At 40.4% G+C, this 19,902-nt stretch overlaps 1 protein-coding gene across 7 annotated transcripts in view; it reads right to left on the bottom strand.

Annotated features, from left to right (window-relative positions):
- SLC25A24 (solute carrier family 25 member 24) overlaps positions 1–18,407 on the bottom strand; it is a 34,832-nt gene extending 16,425 nt beyond the window's left edge. For 2 of the 7 annotated variants that reach the window (XR_011152327.1, XM_069022499.1), the window contains exons 1-7: positions 18,087–18,407; positions 7,088–7,214; positions 6,516–6,603; positions 5,968–6,079; positions 3,207–3,365; positions 2,721–2,873; positions 1,559–1,666 (exon numbers count right to left, since the gene is read on the bottom strand). Coding sequence is in view for 6 of the 7 variants with exons in the window: in XM_069022499.1 (XP_068878600.1) it covers positions 1,559–1,666; positions 2,721–2,873; positions 3,207–3,365; positions 5,968–6,079; positions 6,516–6,603; positions 7,088–7,214; positions 18,087–18,272 (933 nt within the window). In the remaining variant the exon portion in view is untranslated. Of the gene's footprint in view, positions 1–1,558; positions 1,667–2,720; positions 2,874–3,206; positions 3,366–5,967; positions 6,080–6,515; positions 6,604–7,087; positions 7,215–7,765; positions 9,106–11,375; positions 11,645–12,850; positions 12,969–13,271; positions 13,451–18,086 lie in introns of those variants that run through there. The other 5 variants (XM_069022501.1, XM_069022502.1, XM_069022503.1 and 2 more) reach the window with 5 other exon arrangements.
- Between the last annotated feature and the right edge of the window lie 1,495 nt (positions 18,408–19,902).

Below are 19,902 nucleotides of genomic sequence, written 5' to 3'. Positions count from 1 at the left end.
CTTATTCAGTTCTCTAGAACTGCTCTGCACTTTAGTGTTCCAAATCTCTTTTGATTACTGGTAAGGCATTGTTAGCAGTAGGCTTCTTCGGGTTCTGTCCTTAGTGCAGAGCACCAGGCATTACCATACACTAGCTTACAAATTCTTAGCCTTTTTAAATTGCATTTCAGCTTTATTATCTTGATTAAAACAGGCAGTTATTTGATCAACTTGAAGGCAACAGTATAGCCAATATTCAATAGAAGTATTAGCTAAGGAACAATTGAGAGCACTAACATGCTAGCAGATGGCACTTTTGGTCTGGGAACACTAAAGCATATTAAGAAAATAATCTTTCAAAAAGTATGACACTTAGAGAGGTAGTTAAGGAATGTAAGGATTGTGTCTCACTACTGAAACCCAGCACCTGATTAATAATGCAAATAAATCTGTACTGTATCTTAGAACTAAGAAATTAGTAACAGCATCCAGAAGAAATCACAAAGGGAATTTCCTGAGCAACCATTTGGTCTACTTTAAAGCCTCATAAAACTGCATCTATCTCAGGCACTTGGCTTTCTGCTCTTACTCAGAAGCATCCTGAAAACAGTTCTAGGACACTACCATATCTTTGTGAGGAAGACCAAAAGATATTATTGTAGAATAGTTCACCTGTCTCCACTGATCAGTGTAATCCAGACAATCTACATCATGTTTCAGTTATTCCCTAACTTAACCCATCTCTGTACTCAGGTCAGCTGGGATTCAGCCTCTGGAACTGCAAGGACACTCTTTAAAGAGATCATGATTGCTGCAGCAATGAAAACAGTTCTATTGCTACTGAAATCCCCACCCATGAAAAAGCTACTTAGGTTACATTTGCCATTACTACCAAATTTGATGTAGATATTGGTTTAGTCCCAGACCCAACACCTATTCCAACATGGATCTGCACAAGTGATGGGCTTTCTGGAGAACCAGCAGTAAAGAAAGTACATCCTATTTCTGTGAAATGTTGTGTAATTGTTACACTACAGCAGTTAATGTATTAACACTAGTTAAATTGCAATGTGTAGTACCACCTACAGGTATGTCCTACAGGGGGAAGAGTAAATCCACCCAGCCTGAGCTGTAGCTGTTACATTCTTCCTTCACACTGTTATCCTTATCAGACACAGCTTCCCATCATAACACAAAAGAACTTCAATTCTGTCCAGACAAGAACATTCCTTACTTGCATATAGCAGGAAAAGGATTTATGCCCAATTCACAAAATTCTTGAATATGTACTGAATTTTAAATGTTCCTGGGTGATTTTTTTCCTGAACTGTTTTATTTAAATACTGTTTAAAAAAATATTATGCAGCGAAATATATGGAAAAATGACAAGAACACAGATTCTAAAATGCCTAGCACTGAAATTCTGAAAGGATGTCCAAAGTAAAAATAAACTAGGATATAAGACTAGAGGAATTTTTACAATATTTTCAAGAGCAAAATGGGGTCTACTTTGGAAACAAACCAAACATTTTGCAGGCTCCGATGGAAGCAGATTTTCTTATCTCCATGGGATACTTACCTCCATGGGATAAATAGAAGTTTGTGCTGTTGCTCCAGCCAAAGAACCAGATACAAATCTTTCAACAGTGCCTAACTTGCCATCTTCCCTAGTGAGTATCTTCTTATACTGTACAGTTAAAACAGAAATAAACATACATGTTTTTTAGGAGTGGCAAGAGTTACTATAAAAGGCAAGAGTACAATACAAAATGTCTTTTCAAGCTTAGTTTTTCATGTATTTACAGTTAAATTTGTGAACCCAAAAAGATTCTCCAGAACACAATAAACATTCCAGCCTGCAAGAATTCTTTAGATTAAACACCTCAGTCACCCACAGTTCCATAGGTGTTCTGCAAACAGCCAACAAAAGGGTACCTACACTAAGAACTCCAGAAAACAAAGAGAAACCAAACTCCCTTGCAGATCCAGCTGTCCAATCAAGAATGAAAGATCAACTAGCAATTTCACAGAGGCACTTTGAGAGCTGTACATACTGTGTCATTCCAAGAGTAAAGAATAATGTGCCCAAGGTTACTCTGTGGCACCAACATTTGCTGTTCAGTCTTGCAACACCCCCAAGTTTATCTGATATTTTGTTGCTTTTATCTCCCAGTTGATGTGCAGTATGCTCATTCATTCTTACTTGAGGCACTAGCAAGCCCCAAGCCCTACAGAGGAAAAGTAAAGCTCATTTAAATATACCAGAATGGGAGTTCATTTTCCAAAGGAGGATTAGGCCTTAACATGATGCTTAAAGCTGATTCAGAGGTAAATATAACTCTGAAATCCAGGATGAGGGCATCATACATAGCACTGTGATATTTGACTTTAAATGAATCCCGTGTAAGTTCAGCTAGCATAATGTGAGAACTTCTTGCCTGCTGTCACTTTGAAGCAACAATCTACATATTAATGCAGGTCTCCATACAAAGCCATGCAGACTCAGGGCAGTTTAAAACATGTGACAGATATAATTAATTTGCACTGCTTATAAAACAACAGTAAAATCTGACTAATAGTAAGTATTCCATTCAGAATAAACTATTTTAAATCTGAAAGTCACTCAAATTACTATGACAAAATCCCCAACCACGACAAGACCTCCTATATAATACAACAGTGCCAATAATGATCAGTGAGAGTGATTTAGGACTTTATTTAGAATTTATTTAGAATCCTACCTGTTCATAAGCCCAGAACTTAATAGCTGTTTCAGGAGCTATTTTCACAACATTTACACCATTCCCCCTCCAAAGTGATCGGACACCACCTTCTTTCAACATTTGCTTAAAACCGCTGGCTATATTCATTTTGTTTGACTTTGAACCATGAACCTAAAAAAAACAAAACCAAAGTCACAGTAGACAACACTGTTCTGATTAGATTATACAACTCATCAGTATTAAATTGATTAAATATATCAACTAGTGAAACCATATGCACTACTGAAAAGATCTTATTTTAGTGGCACAAGTACTGTAATATTTTGTTTACATTTTTTCCCACGTCTATAAAATACAATTCTTATTAATACAAAATATGGAAATTGTCAAAATACAGCCAGACCAATTCACATACTGACCTTGGCCCTCAATTTTTTCCCAACAGATCTCTTAAAACTGAAGTGATACACTGGAAACCAAGAAATTCTTTAACATTGCACCTACCTGCATCATGACTTTAAGGCGATCTAAGGGTGCTGTACCTGTTCGAGAGACAGCACCAGCCACTCCTCCTGCCAGCAGCTGCTTCCACCACTGCCCAGTCTTTTTCTCTTCCTCCGTGAACTCATCTGGAACAGTCAAACTATCTCCTATATCCAATACCTTTATGAATCCAAAGCAAAGATGTGCAAATAACTATCTCATTCCATCACAAGTTTTATCCACAGTTCTAATTCCAAATTAATATTCTACCTAAGAATGTGAAAATAAAGTGCCAGTTACAAATAAAAAATATCTCTAATTTACATTCTGTAATTAACTTGCTATGCATGGATATTCAATGAAAAGCAACTTTAAGTGACTTCTATATAGATATTGAGCAGTAACACCACAGACCCACCATTTCAAAGACTGCACCATCATCATTAAAAATTACAACAAATTTCCTCCTTGAGTACGGCCCAAGCAAAGACATTCTGTCATTATCAGCAGTCCTTTGAAGTCAGCACTAAAGCTCAAATGCTTATATGTTGCAGCTAACCTTTCACCAGACAGCCTTGTGGGATTAGTTTGGTAATCTCCTAAGGTTGCTAACAAGAGATTTCTCTCGTGGTAATTTATTCACACATATGTGGGATGTCTCCTTCCCCCACCCTCCCCAACATTTTAAAGCAGGGTTTTTACAGCTGACACATCACAATATTCTATTTCTGGTAACTGCTGTGTATTATCCTACAAAATGAAAAATTTGACTAATGCTTTATAGATTTTCTTATCATCAGTTATACTGAAAGGCACATTTAATTACTTTTCTCAGCTATAAAAATTTGAAATTTCACTAAGGAGGGCATGTTTGCATTGCCATTGCATTTGATCAAAAAACAACATTAATATAGGCTTTAATGATAAAACTAAGACATAACACTATGAAATCTCACATGTCACTTAAACATAGTCTTTGCTCTTAAGTGTAATTTATAATCATGATACATGAGAAAAAATACACTGTAGATAATGCAAATCTGCTATTACACATAAATTAAATGTACAAAAAGAATAAGAAAGCATTAATAACTGATAAGTACTGACCAGAAAGTGTGTTAACTGATAAAACTTTTAAACTATCAGTAATTTTAACTGTAGACATAAATTCCTAATTTATGCTGCATTCTCTATCTGTTAGAAGACAGAATACTGTCCTGGTCATTTGGAACAAAATTGCAGAATGCAGACTATAAATATAGCCACTGGACAAAAAGGATAAGCACCAGCTATTCTGGATATTGAACACAGAACACGTTAATTGGAAAATCCTTTCATCTTTCTCCCATTTGAGGTTTCAACGTAAGGTGTCATCAGTTGCTCAACTACATGGAAACATCAAAAGATCAATCAAAACTCTCAAAATAAAAATTCAATGTTCTAAGAGATATTATGCATATCTACCAGGGTTTAAACCTTGTGTGTACTGAGACCTAAATGTAACTAAGGAAAAAAAAGGTAAATTTGAGGGTGTTTATAACAGAAAGGCCACAGCTACCATAACAATTCTATGCCAATGCAGCTATCTGCCTGGAAGAGTCAGACAGCAATTAAAATTTTATAATAAAAACAGAATTGTAAGAGCTGTCTGTCAATGCCAGCCAGGCTGGGAGGTCTCACATCTGCTCTTATCTGAAAGACCAGCTGTGTTACCGTGTAGCTGGATTTTGCCTGCTGAGATAACTGGGTCATCAGCTGACTGCAACACTAAGATCACAGGAGACTCCCTCAGCTGTTTCTTGGGGGCAAGTAATGACATTCAATAAAAAAAAAAAAAAAGAAAAATACAGATCTTATGTTTAATAATAGTAAGGAGCATTATATTAAAGCAGAGGTTTTTTCCACTAAGTAAGCTGGGACCAGGACTATTTGGTCTCCTAGCAGTGCTTCAAGTGCTTTCTTCAGCAAACAGGGAACTAACTCCCTTTTGGCAAGCATTCCTGAACTGAGGTGGTACAGTGTCAAACACTCAAAGCTTTCAGATCTCATAAACTGTTTTTTATTATGGAAATGCTGACTAATCCCTGGAGATATAAATGGTCTCACTATATTCAAAGGTATCTAACCTTATTTCCTCCAATAATCTACAGGAAGGATATTTAGCAAACAGGATTACTGTTACTTATTTTATTACTGTTCTTAAAAATCAGTCACTGAGGTGTCAACAGCTCCATTCAATAAAAACTGAAAACATTTCTCTGCACAGTGGATAGCCTATTGCTGTAGATTCTGTATTCTTAAAATAAAATCTATGGCACAAAAGAGCACGACGTGCACAGAAAATCACCAGTAAAGACACCAGTGATTTTATGATAATTATAATGATACTATATAACTGCAAATACTAATTTCAACATAAGAAACAAGTTAAAATGTCTATATAATTTGTTTCAACAAATGAAATCATACTTTAATGTGCGAATAAAAATATTTAATATTGTGGTTATTATTCTTCTGTAGGATTTCTCCAAAAGAGAAAAAGGATTCCATTCTAAGAATTATTGATAATTATTTGCAAAGTTTAGCTGAAGTTCTTTTTCAGAAGAAACTCATGACACAATCCTGCTTGTAAATGGGAGAGCATGAAGTGAAAAGGAAAACCAAACAATACAGATATGCTTGAAATACAACAAGTGTGAGGCTGTTATATTCAATATCACAAATTAATACAGCAGAGATGAACTTAAGAGCTGCACTAGGTTAAAAGAGAAGTTGAACTTACAGTGGAATGTTTCCAATATCGAATTATTTCTTCAATGTCTGTAGCTGGATTAAACATAAAATGATCTCTCCACTCATTCCAATCTACTGTCATTGTCCCATCAGCATCAATACTGAAAAGAAATTGAACAAAACTATATAAGGAAATAGCAATGGGGGGGGGGGTTGTTCTGGGTTTTTTGCTTTTTCTCCCCCCTCCCTCCCCCTGCTTTTTTTTAACTTGGATTATCACATCAATAACAACTGACTGTAAATTCCATACACAGTGACTCCAAGGCTGAATCTGCCATGGCCTTTCAATACTATGCTTCTCTTACCCAAGTGCATCTGTCCTATTCCATCTAAAAACATAATACAGTGCTTCTTTCTCCCAACAACATTTACAAAGAAATAAAGTAACATTTTCCTCCCAGAACCAGATGCTCCAATAGTAACTCCGAACACCTTTCAAAGTCATAATCCCATTTATCCCCTTCTCTGAAATAGAAAAATATAAAAACTAACAATACAAGGAAGATTAAAGTGCTTCAAAAAATAGTAATTCCTGACCTCTGCAGGATCTTTTCTGCCTGTTTTTCTGAAATGTTTATACCCAATATCTTGAGGGACTGGACAACTTCTGAGGCTTCAATTTTTCCTTGAAACATTAAAATAAAGATGATATATATTTAAAACACAAATCTTAATAAGCTTAGCATCTTGGACCTCCTTGTAACAGCTGAATAATTGCAAAGATGATTTAAAAATCAATTTAAACACAGATGATATGTTTTGATTGTCTACTACAAGGATGAAGCAAATGGGATGCAAATGCAGTTAGTTAAAAACTGGTTTATCTTTAACAGCTAGAAACAGTCAGAAATTTCCTTACAGTTTCTCCATCTGGGGAACAAGGAGCCCCAGTTCAGTGTACTTGGAGAAAAAAGAAAGAATAAAGACTATAATAATTTATTTTTTTGATCTATAGCAAACTTTAATTATGCAATTGTTAAAGAAAAGAAGTAAGGATTCCATATTCACAATTTTTTGTTCCAGTTCAGACAAAGAATATAAGTTAAAGTACTTTTAATGTACAGTTTCTTCAAACAATGTTTGAACAAATAAAATAAATCAAGGCATACCATCATTGTTTTTGTCCAGGCTCTTAAATGCCAGTTTCATCTTTTTTTCATGTTCTTTAAGATACTGCATAAATTCTTCAAAATCCAGCTGTCCATCCTGGTTAGTATCTCCAGCTTTAAAAATTTTCTGTTGTGAGAAAAATGAATATTTTACTTGTCCAAGTTACAGCAGGTCACAAAGCATCATTTTGTTTTCAGAATTTAACACACTCAATATTTTCATAGAGAGAGAAAATACTTAGCAGTAAATATATATTTAAGAAAACGTTATTTGTTATTTATATAACTTTCCTGTGCAGAAATTTTAAGGTTTCTTAGCAGCACTGGCAAGTTATACCTACAGGTATCAAATAATTTGTGGAGGAAGAGGTGGGGGACAGGAGAAAAACCTGACAGAGAACAAGTTTAAGCCTGTGAGTTTCCTGTATATGAAATTTGCCAGTAAAATAAACAAGCAGAACCTTGACAATCATCTTAATCAAGTGGTCTATTAATTATGAATTATAAAGGTGAAAAATACAAACAGCAATTAACTATTTAAATGCTGACGAAAAAAATCACAAAGATCTTGCTCCACTAGCACTTCCAGCCCTCAGCGTTTGAGAGAACACGGCTTTCTGCTTCAAACTGAAGCCCTGACTACAATTTTAAACAAACTTGTAACAAATACAAACATACTTATCTTCCTTTCTTGTATGTGCTTCCTAGGAACTGTCCACACGTAGAAACACCCACATGTAAAATTAACTACGCATTGAGTGCATGGTATGCAATTGTCAGGACTGCAGGGAACAAGTCTGAAACACAGCCCAGGCGGACACTTCACCAACAAAGGGCCAGAAAACTTCACCATCTCTGTTAGAAAAGGGAAATCACAGCAGCCCCACAAGCAGCAGCCTGTAATTGCTGAGGCTTGTGCTCAAGGCAAAGCCTGGAGAAGCTCTGCAGGGTTTAGGAGCTTGAGCTTTACGCTGCAGCAAGGGCAGCTCTGGACACGGAGAGCCAAAGCCACAGCCGCTGCCATCGCTCCTCATGCTGCCACAGCACTGCCGCCTCCTCTGGCAGGACCTGCAGGAAGCCGGCAGGGAAAACCAGCCCAGAACCCTGCTCTAGAACAGGAGATTTAAGGGGAAATTATGTCTTATCCCCTCCTTTGGACGTTGGTCCCTGTGGTTTCCCGCGATGTGTGAAATCGTAGGGGGGGGCAGCACTCAGTTCCAGACGGACAGGAGACCACCCTGACAGCACCATCTCCTCCCTAACTGCAGTTTCAGAGCACTCCAGGTTACGTGTAAAGCACGCGCCAAAAATTCTTCCAAGAATCTTCTATTTAGCAGACTGCCTTGCGCAACTGTAGTTTCTGAATAAAGTAACTCTCAACAAGATTTGAATGGCTGTTCTAATCTGCAAAATCTGGTTTTAATTCTTTACTCCTCTTTAATTAGTAGAGGACCTCAAAAGACCAAAGTCCAACAAGTTCTAGGCTACAGAAACTAAACATAGAGGAAGCAGAAAACTGGTGAGTACATCCAGTATTTGGTGTCTGAAGAAGACTGAAGACATCTAAACACATTCATGTTGCCTCCTTTGTCTTTCCTATCCCTCTACAAAAAGTAACGTGCTTTAAAATTTCATCTCAAAACCCCAACATTTATAAGATTATCGAGGATTTCTTAATGAAATGGAGGAAGATTATGTGGTATGCCACAGTGAAATGAGCAAATTATTTCCTTCCCATAATACAGCAAATTTTGCACAATAAAAATCAACTCAAGATACCACATATTCAGATAACTGTGATTTGGTATCAGCTTTGAAAAACAATGTTCTTAGTATAGTTGTAAGTCCAGCTTGTTTGTAATTTCTGTTAATAACCTGTCAACACAGATAGATACACTCATCAATTCAGTTTCATGCCTCTGTCAATATGGTTAAAGCTGTTCAGAATTTCCCATAACAAAAAAAAAGTTAGTTTACATTTATGGATATTTATGGATACAGTCCTGACCATGACCTTCTAACAAGCAATTAAGAAAGGCTAATAGATTAATCATTCAAAAAACTCCCCCCCCCCCAACCTAACCAAACCCAACCATTAAAAATTACACTAGTCTGAAGAGCTCCCTCTCAAAGACCCTGTAATCCCAAGCCATCTTTTGCTCCACACATGGCACCTCATGCTGCAGGGTCCGAGTGTCCTGCTGGGCTCCCACACTCTCCTGAGAAGAGGTGACTTACGCAGCACTTGTAATCACTTTGTGTGAGTTGTACTCAACACAAATTGCTACTGTTCCCTATTGCTAGCTGAACTACACAAACCAAAATGCAGAACAAGCAAAGTGTTGTTCTGTCTCACAGATATGACAAAACCTGAACTAAATTATAATTACAAAACCTCCACTACTGAGGATGTGAGCCAAAGAAAACTGGAATTTCTAGAAGTTTAGAGAGCTGGTAATTTCTGTGTGTGAAGGCAGGCACCTTTCAGTTCATCTGCCAAAGATTTAGTGGATTTCACATTGCAACAATGAGAAAAGGGTAAGCACAAACATTGCCTACTTTTGTTTTGACAGTTATTTTCCAGACTTCAAGCCAGTCTCAGCCACTCTCAGTGCAGCAAAACAAAAATGATAGAGAACAAAAACATATGGCACATGTGTCTTTCTCTCAGTACAAATCTAAAAGCTCATGCAAACAAAAGTCTATGCTGTCAGGGAATGTCATGAAATGAACTAATTGTGTGGGTGTTAAAGTTTCAGATTAAAATCAGTAACTTGCAAGATTGTGGAACTAACAGGAACACTGAAAGAAACTTGTCTTCCACTTCGTGGGCAGAAGCTTTCTCCTGACGCATTCCATACCCCATGGCCACAGCCAGCAGGAAGACACCTACTGGATGCTGTAGGGAGCCTGGCACACTAAGTTCTAGGTACAAACTACCCCTTCACAGCAACAAACAATAATTCAAGTTGGAAGGAACCTCTGGAGTCCATTGAAGACAACCCCAGCTCAAAGCATGTCTACTTAGATCAAATTAGATCAGGTTGTGGGGGACCACATCCAATTGAGTCTTGGACACCTTCAAGGAAGGAGATTCCACAGCCTCCACAAGCAAACCACTCCATCATTCAATCACTCCCCACTTCAGTTCAACAATGAATGCAACTCTGCTGTTCTGCATTTAATATACTACCAAATTTTGTATAATTACAGCCACTTGTGACTCTGCCAGTGCCTGGGTCACCAGCTTCTCAGATGGAGGAGAATTGGATGCATTTTAAAATAGGCATGCTTACAACAATAGAGCAGGAACCAACCAAGGTGCCAACACTTGCTTGTAAGTCCTGGGAAACAATGTTCAGTATGCCTGCCACATAAAACCTGCCATTTCTTGTTACAGCCTTACTGTGGGATCACCTCACCTTTACAAAGGCCCAGACCCAAATGTTTATTTTTCAAGGCACACCATTTCTTTTCTCATTGTCTGAAAACTGTAACCCCAAGCAATAAGGAAAATTCACTGGATAAAATGAAATGGTGACCACATAAAGAATTGTTAATTACTGACAGATATAGGACAACAGTTTAGATGATGACATGAGCTAGTGATGTGTGCTTGCAGCCCAGAAAGCCAATCATATCCTGGGCTGCAGAAAAAGAACCATGACCAGCAGCTCAAGGGAGCTTCCATCCCTCTACTCTGCCCTTAGGAGACTGTGTCCAACTCTGGGGTCCTCAGCACAGGAAAGACATGGACCTGGTGCAGTGGGTCCTGAGGAGGCCACAGAGATGATCAAAGAGCAGGAGCACCTCTACTATGAGGTGCCTATGAGGAAAGGCTGGAGTTTTTCAGACTGAGGGAGAGAAGGCTCCAGGGAGGCCTTATTGCAGCCTTTTTTGTACTTAAAGGGGCTTATAAAAGAGATGGGGACAAACTTTTTAGCAAGGCCTGTAGCAATAGGACAGGGAGTAATGGTTTTAAATGTAATGAGTGTCAATCTAGATTACATATAAGGAAGAAGTTTTTTACAATGAGGGTGGTAAAACACTGGCACAGGTTGCTCAGAGAGTAGCAGATGCTCTACCCCTGGAAACATTCGAGGTGAGACTGGGGGGGTGGTTCTGAACAACCTGATACAGTTGAAGATGTCCCTGCTTATTGCAGGGGAATTGGACTGCAAGACCCTTTAAAAGTCACTACCAATCCAAACAGTACTATGATTCTGTGATCTTTCTTTTTAATGCTACAGGCCTTCACACAGACAGACTAAAATGCTCCTGTGCTGACCTATTTGATCCTGATACTGCCACCTTTGTCTTTTCTCCTCTTTTTTTTCTTCATAATTCTACTACTTTTTCTGTTGCATATTTTGTTAATACAGCTGTTTTCAAATTCCTGCACAACCAGGCAACACCAACATGAAAGGCCACAAGTAGACTGAAACACTGAAGGTATTTTTTTTAAAAATTCTCCGTTATATAAATCATGTTGCAGTGCTGAATTCCTACTCCTCCAGAAGACCTCTGTATTTGGTGTGGAAATGTAAGTCAGCAGGTCTGTTGAAAAAAAAAAAAAATTACAGACAGACTTTATATACACATCAAAAACTCCTTACCCTCCTCTGTAAGCGTCCTGATGAATTATTAGATTGCTCTATGCCAAAGTTATGAACTTTAACACATTCATGGCTACAGTGTTAAGACCAAGAATGCAACAGACTAGAAATCTCAATGTTTTTATGTAGACTTTTCTTTTAAATTCACAGTCTAATTTTCACATTATTTCATATCATTATTTATGTATTGTGCATAAGCCTTCATATTCTATTTACAAAACTGAACTGTGCATGAAGGGTGGGGCTGCTGAGTATAAAGGATTATCAATCTATTCATTAGCTTGTTATTTCAGCTAATTAATATAATGTAAAGAATATTTAAAAGGAAATGATTCATCAAGAAGTTACTGGCTTCTTATCAAGCTATCTACAAGACACAAGCACAAAACAGCACTTCAAGATACATCACTAGTGCAAGTAGCAATTATGTGTTCTGCAATCTGCAGCTAGAGTTCCAAAGAGCACAGATATAAATCCTGCAAAGACCTCCAGCACCACAGTAAGAACACCATCATGCCTTTAGACATTCCCACGTTTCACATTTGCTTTTAAAATCAGAAGTACTATATATAAAACCAATCATGATATACCCTTTTCCCTTTTTTTCCCCTTTTTCAATTCTTTCCCTCCAAAATATTTTTTAGCCATTCGCATAGCTCTGCAGTCTACGATTTTAAGTTGATTGTAATATTATTGGAAGCCAAATTCAGTCATAGCTGAAGTATACACAATACTTCTCTCTTTACTGGACACATACCTGACAACAGTCCTATTCCTATTTATATCTGCTAAGACTACACAAATTTATGCAGACTATGATAACCCAAAAAACACTAGCAAAGATTATTAAAGTCAGCCTTGTCAAACTACATCAGTTGGGAGATAAATCCAGCATAAAGGGAAAGGGCCTGGGGATGTGTTCACACAGCATTATAGCCCAGTGACTCCATGTAACACATGAACTAGATTGACACCTCACCTCCAGAAATCCAACACCACACTGAGTAAAACAGGAATTTGCACTGCCTCCAAAGGCCTCCCACCTTGTCCAAATTCAGCATTCATATTTACTCCCATGCCTCCCAAAGGATACTACCAACATGTAAACAGTATCCAAGCGAGCCCCTTAAACCTGCCACAGACATACATTAGGAGGCCCTCACTCCAGTACAGCAGACTTGCACCCTTGACAGGAGCAGATGTTGCTATCAGCTGCAGAGCTTCCTCTTCCTGTTCCCTGTCCTAAGCACCACTCTTCAGAATCTCTAGAAAACGAGACAAAAAAGGACAAGATGCAAGTGTGAGTATGCTCTCCCAAAATGCCTTGCAGAAGCTGCTTCCTCAGGACCTGGATAAACTCTCTCAACTCATAGCTATGAATTAAATTTCAAGAATCTGAAACAGCATACATGGAAGATGCAAACTATCCCTTGAACTTTCCTTCAGCATTCCTTGCAAGTTACACTTGTATTTTTGACTTTGAGCATACTGAATTTTCCCATTAAACAGGACCACTCTGCTACAGAGGCATCCTGGCTGTAATCATCTCAAAAGATTTAACAGTTTACCTTGTTTGTTCACCTGGGACACACAGCTGTCTCAAGACAGGGATTTAGCAAAGCATTTCAACACAGCAGCTAAGAGATGTCTCAGAGGTGAGGCTTCCCATATTTGGGAATTCTTGGCATTCTTGCATTCTTGCACTTTGCAGCAACAGGAGGAAGAATTAATCATTCACTGTACTCTGACACTGTTCAGGAAAAAAACCTATCAAGTTAGTTTTAAAAAATAATTCATTTTGTCTCCTTGGATGTTTAAAGTGTTAGGAAAACAAACTTAAGATTCATTTTGCTCTTTCATATGGAGACTTGCAGACTACAGCACGTACCAGTTAAAAGCTTCTGAAGCTGTACACATAGAAATGAAATAATGATTTACATTGTTTGCTTACAATGGAAGCAAAGTAAATTGAATACATTCAATTTCCAATTTACAAATTGAATACGTTACTGAAGACATTGCGGTATTTCGCAATTAAGTCCCCATAAGCAGTCATAATCATCACATCTATTACGACCTGAAAAGGGAAGCTTAAAGGAACTAAATGGTTCCAGTTTTCTACGATCACATGACATGACATGACATCTGTTTTGATCTGTTTTGATAAAAAGCTGAAGATGCCAGATTACTCTAAATCCATAATACCAGGTTAGGTAAGAGAAAGCTTCAATTCATATAAAGAACGACACAGAGACAGGGAAGCAATGAAGCTTTTAAGACTGTGAATCTGCATATCAGGTATGAGAAATTCTAAGAGTAGATACAGTGTGATATAAGATGCCCATGTATCTTCCTCTAAGTTGCCAAAGTAATCAGTGCTTCTTCTGTTTCTAGCCAAGCTACAACATGATGAAGGAGTCTTCAGTTAACTTGGTCTACTACCCTTCTAATTTTGCCACATATGGGAAGTTACCAAAATTATAATAAGTGCAAAAATCTTAAAGCAGTGGAGAAATATTTAAGGAAAATCTTAGCTCAGTCACTAAACAAGTGTGTGCTTTCTGGACTAAGAACTGCTGTGGAAAGGTCAAGCTCTGAAGCACTATCTAGCTGTAGTTTTTAGAGGACAGAGAAAAGCACAGAAGGAAACAATACACACCTGGCCCCGTTCTCACCCATCCTCAAGCTGAGACACAGCAGTGGAACACAGCACAGGGGCCTGCCTCACTTGACAGAATTCTGAATTTCCTATGGTTTAAATGCAGAAACACACTTCAAGTGTTCTGAATATTTTTAGACTTGATTGGACTCAAATTTTCAGAAACAGTCAATTATTCTGAACAGACATAGTGTGATTGTTGAGAATTTAGTCTCATTAGGCCCTGTCTCCACCGCACAGACGTGTCTCTTCACACTGTTTCTTTATCTAAAAGAGCTTTAATGTAGCCAAAGACTTGTTACAGAGAGTTAGTCCAAATAAGATCATTAGACTGGTCCCAGAATGTAGTTATTCATTTCAGTAACATCTTCCTACTGCTAGCTCCAGAACTCAATGTATAAATAGTACCAGAATTTGAATACTTGGCTGTTCCTGTCCCAAACTGAAGCTTGAAATATGGGGTTCACCTCCCACGGATTTACTGTAAGGACTGATTGCAGCAGAAGGAAAGGATGAACAAAAATAGTTCTTCATCCAACCACTCACACCATTTATGGTGCTCCCGCCTACAAGACTCACGGCATTCTGAAGACACAGCATGAGATCATTTGTGATTTGATCCCAGCATCTATTCTGTGTCTCTGCTTATCAAAGTCACTGTACAATAGCTGTTAATACTGCTCATAGAGCAACATTTGACAGTTACTGCACTGAACTCCTCCTTCACAGATGTTGACACATTGTGTCAGGAATCTTTTGCAAAGTTTTGCAAAGTAGCCCGTTCCTGGCAGGTAATATGCTACAATATAAAACAGGAGTCACCCTGGCAGCCTCCAAGCAGCACACATTCCAGATTTTCCAGTCATTTACTTTTGTTTGTCAGATACTGCCACAAGGCATGTCAAGTAGAACACAGGAGGTTCTGTCATGTTGTGCTATGATGTCTTGCTATGGGGGAAAAATGATTCTTCCCTAGAGGGAGATGCAACCCACCTCCAAAGCTTACCACACACGTTCACAACTGATGGAAGGTGCATACCTGTAGTCCATTACTCTAATGCATAGTAGCTTTTTCTCTTTTAAAAACATGCATATTCCTTCTAGAGAGGAACTTCACTTGAAGACAAAAGAGCAAAGTAGTACCAGTAGCACAAACACTAATTCATACTGTGAAGATGGTACAACTTTGGATCAACCAACTGAGTTTGCAGTGAAACCCAGGAACACTCAAACAGTCCCTTTTCCACGGGTTAGCCAGGAAACAGCTGTGCAGCTCAGAAGAACAATAGCCAAGACTCCCAGGTACACGGATTTCATCCTATGTGCTGAAAGCCAGCCTTGCAAAGAGATTTTTGGAAACCTAACAGCATCAACATAACTAGGCTTGAAACTCTGACCCCGCCACAAGGCACCAAAGCCTACTCTGCTCTAGGATATCCCAAGCTCTGCCCATGCCATGGTGCCACCAGTGCTGGCAGGGCTGAGCAGTTCAGTAGATAACACTCTGCCCCATTGTATAATATTTTCACGTCTCAATTCCTTACTCATTAGTTACTAGTAATTATAAGACTACTTCTGCCTTTCCAAATACAAATATGATGATTCAATATCTGACTTCATTAATAAAACACCCTTTTGCCAAGCACTAAGGAAAATGAATTCAACATCACTTTAGAGCTTGAAGTGGGAGAAGGTCCCTTTGAGCTGCAAGAAAGTACAGGAAGCAGAGTAGCTACATAAAGACAGGAAAGAAGCAGACAGCAAGTCTTACTGAGGCTCTTGTATTACAAGAAGTCTAGTTATTAACAGGTACACAGCAGCAGCCTAGTTTCTAGTTCAAACTGTGCCCACCATCATTTAAAACAGTGAGCATATAGAAGTTTCCCTGCACTCCAATGATTCTTCCACCCCTCCCAAATAAGATGATTCATGGCTTATTTTGTTTACTCTGTCTTTAACAACTAAGGCAGCAGTTCCTGCTCTCTGTTACATCCAAGTATATCTGTCTATTTCATGGGTATCCCTTTCAGTTTATTCTGAAGCAACTGAAAATAATACTGCACACCTACTCAGATGTGCACTATTAATGAAGATCACTGATTTTGAGAAAGAATTTGGAACTTCCATTCTAAGTTGTCAGATCTTCAGCAGCACACCAGCGCTTTCAGTGAATTATGTGGGAAGACCACCATTGTTAAACACCAGAAAATTAGCTGGTCACCTGTTTGCCCATTGTTCAATGTAAGTAAAAACCCCAAACTGTTACAGTCAAACTTGTACAACAGGTTTACAACAATGTGTGTATAATGTGTGACTGAAGTTCATAGCTAGCATGCTCTGAACACTGACAACTCTTGTGGATAAAAAAGGCCAACCTTTAATTACGAAAACTTAAGAACACAAAACATGCCTATTGCAAAGATGATTTTGACCAGCAGCAATACTGAAGTGAAAGTGTGCTTTCATTTATACTCTTGCATAAACACCATTCAACTCAAGAGGCCTGTTGGATATTTTCTCTTAAGTATAGGAGACAGAGAATTAAATATAATAGAAGGAGGCAAAACAGAGACCAAATGAAACCACAGGGAAAAACTGTCACACAGTCAGCATAACATCACTGAATTATTGACCCAACACATCTTTTAACACTGGAGTTGAAATTTAAGTTCCTTTTCCTGCACCTCTATCAGAAAGTATGCAACAGCTAGTACAGGCATGGCAGTGGAATGCCATGGGAACAAGCAGAATTGTTACAGTAGTAGTTGCCCCCCACAGATCTCACCCGTACCTGCTCAGACTAAATGAACCTATGTGTGTCTTGTCAGCACAGACTTGCCTTACCACACAAACACTTGTGCCTACAGAATTGTGCATTAAATGATTTTATATGCTGATCCCCGGGGATTACCAAAAATAATCAGGAAAGAATATCTCTTCCAGGTAACAGGTCAGATCTGCTAGTTTAAGTCAGCATCACATTGGAATGCTTGATGACTTAAGTTTTACTGACTTCTGAGGTCACAACATTGATAAAAGGGACAAAGGAATGTAATAGTCCAACTGATCACTGCAGAAGCCACACCACAAAGTTTCAGCACTGTCGGTTTCCTGGTTTGATAGCCACTGTTCCAAGTGTGCATTTTCTAATAAAGGGCCTCGGTATCTGACAACAGTCCATGCCAAGAAGAATCATGTCCATGTGCGTGTGTTTAGCTTAAATAACTAGTTCTGAAATTGCAACCTATAGCTATGCAGATTTATACTACCGGCTGCCCAAAGCAAACCTTAATTTACTCTGATCTGGATTATGCATGGGTGGAGTGGTGGACAAAAGCTGTAAACTACCATCCTTTATCATGCTGTCGAGTATCACTCAACACGGAGTTAAAGGATGTCAAAAGTCCACACACGATGAGTAAACCCACTTGGCAGAGGAACCACCGACAGCCGTACGCGCTCGGGACCCTTCGCCTACAACCGGGGCGTGCCTGTACAACACGGCCCCCGGCGCTGGAACAGCGTCCCGGGGAAGGAAAACGGCAGGCCCGAGGCCGCCTCCATCCGGGAGCGGCCCAAGCCGCCGGCCGCGGCTCCCGGGCACGCAGCAGCCCCGGCCGCGCCCCGTCCCTCGGGCTCAGCGGCGGGGGGGCGGCCGGGCCCGCCTCGCCCTCCCCTCCCCACAGCCGCGGGGCGCCGGCAGAGACCGCGGGCCCGCGCTTACCTCCTCCGCCTCCTTCCCCAGCGGGATGCCCATGGCCCGGAGGCCCGTCTGGAGCTCGGCAATGTCCACCCTCCCGTCTTCGTTGAGGTCCAGCTTTCTGAAGAGGTTGGCGTACCGGGAGTCGCCATCCCTGTTCCCGTCGCAGGCGGCCGCCGGCAGAACGAAGCCTCGCAGGAGCTGGAACATGTCGGGGCCGTGTAGTGCGGACAGACGGCCAGTGCCCCCCGACTCCCGCCGGCTGGGCGCGGACGAGACACCGCCCGCAACGCTGCCGCCGCTCGCAGCTGCCACGGGAGGGGAGCGGAGGGGAAGGGAGGGAAGGGCCGGCCCGGCGGCGAGGGGCGGAGGGAGGGCGGGGAGCTCTGGGGCTCGCTCCGCCCCTGCCTCCCTCCGTCCACCCCCGCCGCTGGGCGGGAAATGCGCGATGAGGGAAGAGGGCGGCTCGCAGCCCCTCGGGTTCGTCGTAGTGCTCCCGCCCGCACTTACACAGTTGGACCAGCTCAAGGTTTCCAGCACAAGCAGCAGCGTTTTTTGCAGCAAAAACGCTGCAAAATACCTAGTTTGGATACTTGGGCTCATTCTGGTCCCCCCCATTCTAGTCTAGCGCTGGAAGCCTCAGTTGAAGGGGTATGACGAGCATCCCAACCTGAGGGGAGTCTGAAAGCTTGGCTACTTGGCCTAACAGAACAAACATTAGATGAGGAAACGTCTAGGGTTTTTTTTGCTTCATAATGGCTTCATAAATAAATCAGTGGAGTTAATGGAAAAGTACACAGGTGGTCTAAGAGTAAATGGATAGAAAATGTCACCAGTCTCTCTCTCCACAAGAGAGCTGTAGTGAAAAGTAATTTCAGCTGCCACTGAATTGAGTCTTGCTTTCCTGGTGCAGATTCAGCCAATACACAGCCACGAAAAATACATTTCAGCCTTACAGCAAAAACTTTGTAGCCTTGCTCACGGAGCAGTTAATAAAGCTAATGTGCTACAGTGTCTGACCATGGACTAGTGTTTGAAAAAGGTCTACATGCTACCAGGACTTGCATATGTAAAGACTGCTGGATTGTGTTACAGGTTCATTGTGTCGCAGAGTAAGTGGTGTGGGAAGGGACCTCTTGCTCAAAGCAGGCTCATCCATGAACTCAGACCAGGTTACTCAGGTCTTTGAAGACCTCCAAGGATGGAAACTGGACAATGTCTCCAGGCAGCCTGGCCTAGAGCCTGACTGTCCTCACAGGGAGGAAGATCTTCCCTTCTAAACACCGAGCTGTTCTCATTTCACTTTGTGCCTGCTGTCTTATCATCCCACCATACCCCACTACAAGAAGCCTGATCCTATTCCCTTTGTAAACTCTGTAGGTACCAGCAAGGTGGAGGCCTCCTTTTAAGTCCCCCCAAAGTCTTATTTTCTCCCAGTTGGCAAGTTCATTTTCCTCAGCCCCTCTTCACAGAGCAAGTGCTCCAGCCATGGTGGCCTTCTGCTGAACTCTCCAGTTTATCCATGATTTCCAGGCATTGGGGAGACCAGAACCGGGCTAGTGTACAGATACAGTCTAGCTTGTGCAGAGTAGAATGAGATCATGTCCATCTCCTGGCCATGCTCCTGTTAATACAGCCCAGGATGCTGCTGGCCCGTGCTCAGATTGCTCTCTGCCAAGACCCCCATGTCCTCTCAGCACAGCTGCTCCCTGTGGTTGCAAGGGACTATCCCTTCCAATATGCAATACTTCATGTTTGTCCCTGTTAAATTTCATAAAGTCCCTGCCATCCCATTCCTCCAGCATCTCTGAATGGCAGGGATACGAGGTGGTCCTCCACA

This window comes from Aphelocoma coerulescens, chromosome 8 (genome assembly GCF_041296385.1).
Source record: "Aphelocoma coerulescens isolate FSJ_1873_10779 chromosome 8, UR_Acoe_1.0, whole genome shotgun sequence".
NCBI classification, from domain to species: domain Eukaryota; kingdom Metazoa; phylum Chordata; class Aves; order Passeriformes; family Corvidae; genus Aphelocoma; species Aphelocoma coerulescens.
The sequence above is the reverse complement of the archived record's forward strand: the minus strand, read 5'-3'. Positions and strand labels throughout refer to the sequence as shown.